We start from the raw sequence: 6661 nt of genomic DNA on the forward strand, positions 1-6661 counted from the left end.
ATAGCATCAATTGGTTCATAATTTCCAAACAGGAACAGAAAGTGCTAAGTGGGTATGGATGTGTATATAAGTGAGATGATAGTAGTGATGATAAGGGTACAATAAACCATAAGAAAAGATGAAAGGTGCTTATACTCTGATATCCTCATGAATATCTACATAGGATGATAAATATGCCCTGAAGCCACTTAGATAAAGTGGGTTAAAGTTTGTTTTTACTCATTTTGCAACCCATCATGATTTCTTAGCCCCAGAAAGGAATTTACAATACAGGTGGATGCACTTCCACAGCATTTGATATTGAAATAGGTATAGTTCTGAAGGTCTGTTCTTGTTAGGAATATTATGGGAGAACAACAGCAGGGAAGTTTCAAAATATCTACATTAGGTAAAACTTGCTATAAAGAAGATGTTGTATATAGATGCTTATGGAAGACTAGTGACTCTGGTGTGAGGGCTTACTGAGCCTTGTTTAAAGCTGCTTTTCTCCTTTGGTGTCCACCTCACACCCAGCTCTCAACTGTGGTTCCAAAGAGCTGTAGTATGTGCAGAAGTCACACACCAGTAAACCATCTTGTAAGTCAAGGCAAACCAGGTGGAGGGTAAGTAACACATCTCAAACACACGTGTGAGTTGGGAAGTGGGGTGGGGTCTACACCAGACATGTGAAGATTGCCCTTCATTGAAGGGAAAAAAGAGAACAATTTCTTCCTGTGACCATGAAGATGGTGGAACCAGGCATTGTGAAATACTTAGAGCTTGGTCAAACATCAAGACACTAAATTCATCCATTACCTCCTCAGACATCACCAGCTGTCTTGAGTTTGACTTGCCATTTTACTTTGAAGACTCTGTAAAAGAACGTGTAATGGATGGCTTTGTTCAACTGTGCCTCATTTAAACCTGATTCATGCACAAGTAAAAAGACACCACTCTCTAATGTCATTTCAGTTATCTTTGACTGTATAAAAACCAACCCAAGTGAACAACAACTTAAGTATGTTCAATCTCTGAGACACTGGAACAAGTTCAAGGGATAAGAACACATTTTTTAAAATGGTCCCTGTGTTCAAGGACATTCCAATATTAATGCATTATACTTTGAGTTTATTTAGATAATTATTTTTCTGCTGTCATTTTACCCATTAATCTTTAATTCTCCAAATAAAATATTACATTTTTCTTCATTCTCATATGGTATTAATTCAAGTTCTTCAACTCTTCTATTTGCCATACTCTTGACAGTTTTAAGCTTTACAATGAGCAAAATAGTTAATGATTTACTAATCAATGTAGAGTACAATGGGTCACCCATGTGGCATTTAAAAGAGTGGGGGCCATAAACTGTAAGAATTAAAATGGTTGAGGTTATAAACTGTAGTGAGTAAAATAGTGGAAGATGTAAATTGTAGTAGATATAAGAATAGGTGAGTGAATTGTGACCACAGAAAATATGTTTTTCACTACAGTGTCTTGTTTTTAAATCAAATATAAGGTGGTCACCAGGGAAATATTCCCAATTATGAATATACCCAAGTCAACTGGGTTTTATAGAGAATTTAATTAATAATACAATGAGGAATCAAAGAAAGAGAGAGAGAGAGAGAAAAAAAAGGAAATACATGAGAAAAGAATAGGCTGGCCCAGGCAGCCCTGGCCAACCCAGGCCTAAGCCCTAAAAGAAAAGATCAGTCAGTCCTTAATCACTCACCATAAGATCTGTTCAAGTGAGGATTCAGGGGGACAGAGTCTCCCCAGAGGGAGTTCCAGCCAGAGTCAGCCTCCCTTGAGAGACCTCCTTAGAGATTGTCCTTCTCTCAATAACCTCCTTAGAGACTGTCTTTGAGAGCTCCAGAGAATCCTTTCTAACAACCTGTCCTTTTCTTATATAGGGGGTTTTCTCCTATGTTACCTCCCCTAAGTTCTTCCATCTACCAATCACAGTAGACATTTTCCAAAGGACAGCCCATTCTGAATTCAAACCTGAGTAGACTAATCCTTTTAGCAATCCACACCTGAGTAGGCTAGAATCTCTGAGTAAGTTTCTCACCTCTTTGTCCCATGTAAGTTTAAAGTTGCCTGACCTTTATAGGTACTTAGCACCCCTTTGTATTAATTCTAAAAATAGACATGGCTTAAGTATGGGTTTAAGTACTTTTCATTGTTCAGCAAGGAGTTTTTTTCCCCTAAAGCAGGCTTAAGTATGGGTGGAGTAGAGGTCTTCACATTTCTAATTTAAGTAGAGTTCTCACATTTTAGATCTAAGTAGCTTCACTGTTTAAAATGGGAAATAGTCCCAATAGGGAATTGTCCCAATGAAAAATTCCCCAATGGGGAATTTTTTTAACATTCACAAGTCTGAGAAATTTCAAGATTCACACCCACCACATGAAGTGATTTCTGATACTGAATAAATAATCATTAAAATTTTTCATTTTTTTTAAATCAGGAGAGGTTTAAACAAGTAAGGATGACCATCTTTATTGAGGTCAACAAAATGATTGAGTAAGCAGTTTATTCACGTATATTATATTGAAAGACAGCCACATTACAGACTACATGAAGTCAATGACATTGTGTATCCTGAAGCATAAGTTTATTAGAATGTCAAATGATATAAAATAAAATGAAAATTCATTTAGATCAATATTTTGAAATCAAATGCTCTTTGTAAAGCCAAGGAAAAAAGTTGAAAAGATCTCATTTCAATATCTCCATACTATATAAATCAAAATAAAATAAAGTATTTAATTGTTCTAAAGAACCAAATCAATAAAATATTATTGGACTATATTTTATTGCATTTATGAAATATTATATGAATATTTCCATCAAATAAATATTTAAACAACAATAAGGTTCCCAATGGCTTTTTAATTATTTGTTCATTCAGAAAAAATTAATTCTGAATATCTTGCTTTTCTAATAGTTCCATGAAAATTGGCCATTATTGATCATGTCAATTTTTAAAAGAAAAATGTTATTAAAACAAAATCATACTTTTTATTTCCTCATGATAATAGCAGCTGTAAAACCCCAAAAGAAGTATTTAAAAACAGAGTATTCCCTATTCAACATACATGAATACTGAAGACACTAAAAATGATTAATTTAGGAAGAAATATATCCCCCTACACACACACACACACACACACACACACACACACACACACACACACACATTCACATAATGGTATCTTATCTGTCCACTGTGTGTTTTCTGGACTCTTGATACCAAAAGAAGAGAAAAATCTATCTTAGTCCAAAATGTTGTCATTATTATAATTCATTTCCATGATGACAAATTGATATTGTTCCAACTTGGGCCACTGAAACCCATGTATTCCACAATGTTATTATTTGTAATTACATTATGGATCTGGTAGGAAATCTATGCACCATTCATCCTTTTAATATGAAAAAATATATTCCAAGTATCAAATAATTATATTTGAAATTACATTGCATATAGGTCAAATTTAAAAATCAAGGACCATATCCACTTGGAACTTGTCTTTTCTCTGCCATCAAAAATATTTACTTGATTTTACATTATAAACATTTCTAGATTATGTCTAATTTATGAGCTCTGTCATTAAAATATATTAAAACCCTAACTGAAAATATATGCCATATTCCTCATTTGTAGGATCTTTGTAAAGTGTCAATTTTTTAAAAATTAACTGAAAACTAATTCCTTTACTTCCCATCTTATATGTCATTATAAAAAAGAAAAAAAAAGAAAAAAATTGCAACAAACATTCATAATCAAGGGTAAGAAATTCTGTAACTGATTGTATGAAAAAATAATATATGCTTATCCTACTACAGGCTAAATCCATCATCACTCTCAGGAATTTATAGCAGGCTTCAACTTTGATCCACCGGAAACACTGATGGTCATTGATTTTTTCATAATTTTTACACCATTCAAAATATTCAACAGTGCTATTATTTTATAAATGGCTTTTACAGCTCTGCTTATTTCAATTAAGTTTAATTTACAAAATTCTTCAAAATTTTCATGTTCATAATATTGATTCTAGTTAGGATTACAGTCTTTATTAACTCATATTAGGTTGCCCATATCTCTTTGAAATCACCTAATTTTTTTTTTTTATTTCTTTCAGCTCAATAGTTACATTTGCAGATTAGAATTTATTTTTCATTTGATGGTTACCCTTTTTGTTTCCCCATTTTTGCTATGTCAGAAAGAAGAGTTAGAATTATTTTAGTACATATGGAAATTTATATTTCATTGACCCTTTAAGTACATACATTGCAGATGAACAGTTCAGTCAAAGTAAACTGTTTTTCATATTTTCTTGTATAAACCCAAGTTGCTTTTCTCAACATTTGTACACAGTCGAGGTCCAACAACACCATATTACTATTTGTATTTTCCCATACCTCTTTAATATTAATCAGTTTTGTTATCTTCAACAATCTTAAAGTTCTTAGTAACAAAAATTTTATTTTGCTCATCTCTAATTCACAGAAACAGTTTTTTTAAATAAATCCATAGATGAATTATTTTTCCCCTTGATCATAGGGTTATACATTTTAACCTTTCAAACACAGAGAATAGTTATAATTTTTGTAAATTTGAATTACTTTCATATATCTAAGAAATGAAACCCTAGTCAATGAAATTTATTATAAAATTTTCCTCAATTTTTTTCTTTTTACTATTTTATTGAATATTTTTGTGTAAAAACTTTAACTTTATTGAAAATTTGCATTTCATCCTTTTTTAAAATCCTCTTCATTCATCCTTTTCTTGAACTTTTCTTCTACAAATATTTGATCAGTAATTCCCCTAACCACCCCATATTTCTCTAATTTCATTGTTGTGTGACAAAATTTTTTCATCTTGGTCATGTATCCAAATGGAACATATCTACTGTGACATGCTGATTTGTATATTTCTCATTGTAAATATCTAATTAATAGGAGACATGCTCATGGAGAAGAAATTTTAATGACCATTAACTTCATGGCTGTTTCTTTTACATCTTTGTTCCTCAGGCTATAGATTAGGGGATTGAGCATAGGGATTACCACTGTATAAAACACAGAGGCCACTTTCACTGTGTGCCTTGAGTTCTTGGAGTTGGGGACACAATAGAGGAAGAGGATGGTCCCATGAAAGATTGTAATGGCCATCAGGTGAGAGGCACATGTAGAGAAGGCTTTACGTCTCCCACTAGATGAATTCATCTTTAGGACAGTAACAAAAATGAATACATAAGAGGCCAGGATGATTAAAAGTGTGCTCACTTCATTAAAAGTGGCTGAGATGAAGAGCAGCATCTGGTTGAAATATGTATCAGAATAAGAGAGAGTCAGCAGAGATGAAAATTCACAGAAAAAGTGATTAATTGTGTTAGATCCATAAAATGATAATTGGACGGCAGAACATGTGAGTAGGAGGGAACAGATTGTACCCCATGTGTAGGATCCTGCCACCAACAGGGCACAAAGCCTCTGGGACATGGCAACTGTGTACAACAAAGGATTACAAATGGCAACAAAGCGATCATAGGCCATCACTGCTAATAGGAAAGATTCAGTCACCACAAAGGTACAAAAGAAAAAGAATTGTACCAAACACCCAGAGAAGGAGATGCTTCTGTCTTCTATGAGTAAATCTACCAACATCTTGGGAGCAATGATGGAGGAGTAACAGAAATCCACAAAGGACAAGTGGCTGAGGAAAAAGTACATAGGAGTGTGAAGTTTGGGGTTGATGCGAATGATGCCAATCATTCCCAGATTTCCCACCACAGTTATGGAATATATGGTCAGGAATACTAGGAACAGGGGCACCTGAAGGTCTGGGTAATCGGTGAAACCTAAGAGAACAAATGTAGCAATAGAACTGTGATTTCTCTCACTGGTCACCATGATTCATGCTGAGGGAAAGAATCAGAAAATCAGTCTTGAAAAAAACAATTTTAAATGATATTCACAAACCAAATATTGAATGTCTAGTATTTCCATAGAACTGTAATAAAGCTATAATGCATAAACAAAACAAAATTCCACTTAAATTTTCTCTTTTTTCAAGAAATTGAAAGTGAATTTATACAGTTTGAAAATCTGAGGAAGTATTTTTGATGGCCTTTGAAGTCACTATTCTTCTATTGACTAGAGAATAAAATGTAGGTAAAAAATAATTTAATTGGGAAGTGCATCCAATATATACCTGAAAAACACTTTCCTTTTTGCCATATCTAACAAGTGATCAGCCATCTTTTTCATTGTATCATTAAGGAGAATTTTAATCCCTCCCAATATATTCCATTTCACTTTTGGGTAGTTCTAAATGATAGCATGCCACCCATCCTCACCTTTATATCACCTCTTTCTAATTCCTAATTATTCTTACTTGTTATTTTTTCCTGTGGTACAATGCAGAGCAATAGAAATTTTTATTGGATAGCCTATATGATTTGAATAAATTTCTAAAGAGGAGAGATAACAGAGTGATGGAGTGTTCAAGAAAAACTTTTAAGATGAAACGAAATTGTTTCCTATGAAGAAGACATTTCAGAAAATAGTCTGGAAGAATTGGTTCTCTTTTAAATGGAATATTGGATAGTTCAGAGGGGAAGGATGAAGATAGGAAACTAATAGTAAAGAATGGAGAAGAATGAAA

The 6661-nt window shown here is 33.2% G+C and overlaps 1 protein-coding gene across 1 annotated transcript; it reads right to left on the reverse strand.

Annotated features, from left to right (window-relative positions):
• Positions 1-4266: 4266 nt before the first annotated feature.
• LOC100021084 (olfactory receptor 5D18-like) lies at positions 4267-5907 on the reverse strand. Its single transcript, XM_001373318.3, has 2 exons — positions 4987-5907; positions 4267-4437 (listed from the first exon to the last, which is right to left on the reverse strand). The coding sequence occupies exons 1-2, from the start codon at positions 5905-5907 to the stop codon at positions 4267-4269; spliced, it is 1092 nt and encodes a 363-aa protein (XP_001373355.3).
• Between the last annotated feature and the right edge of the window lie 754 nt (positions 5908-6661).

The sequence above is a fragment of the Monodelphis domestica genome, chromosome 6, assembly GCF_027887165.1.
Source record: "Monodelphis domestica isolate mMonDom1 chromosome 6, mMonDom1.pri, whole genome shotgun sequence".
NCBI classification, from domain to species: Eukaryota; Metazoa; Chordata; class Mammalia; order Didelphimorphia; family Didelphidae; genus Monodelphis; species Monodelphis domestica.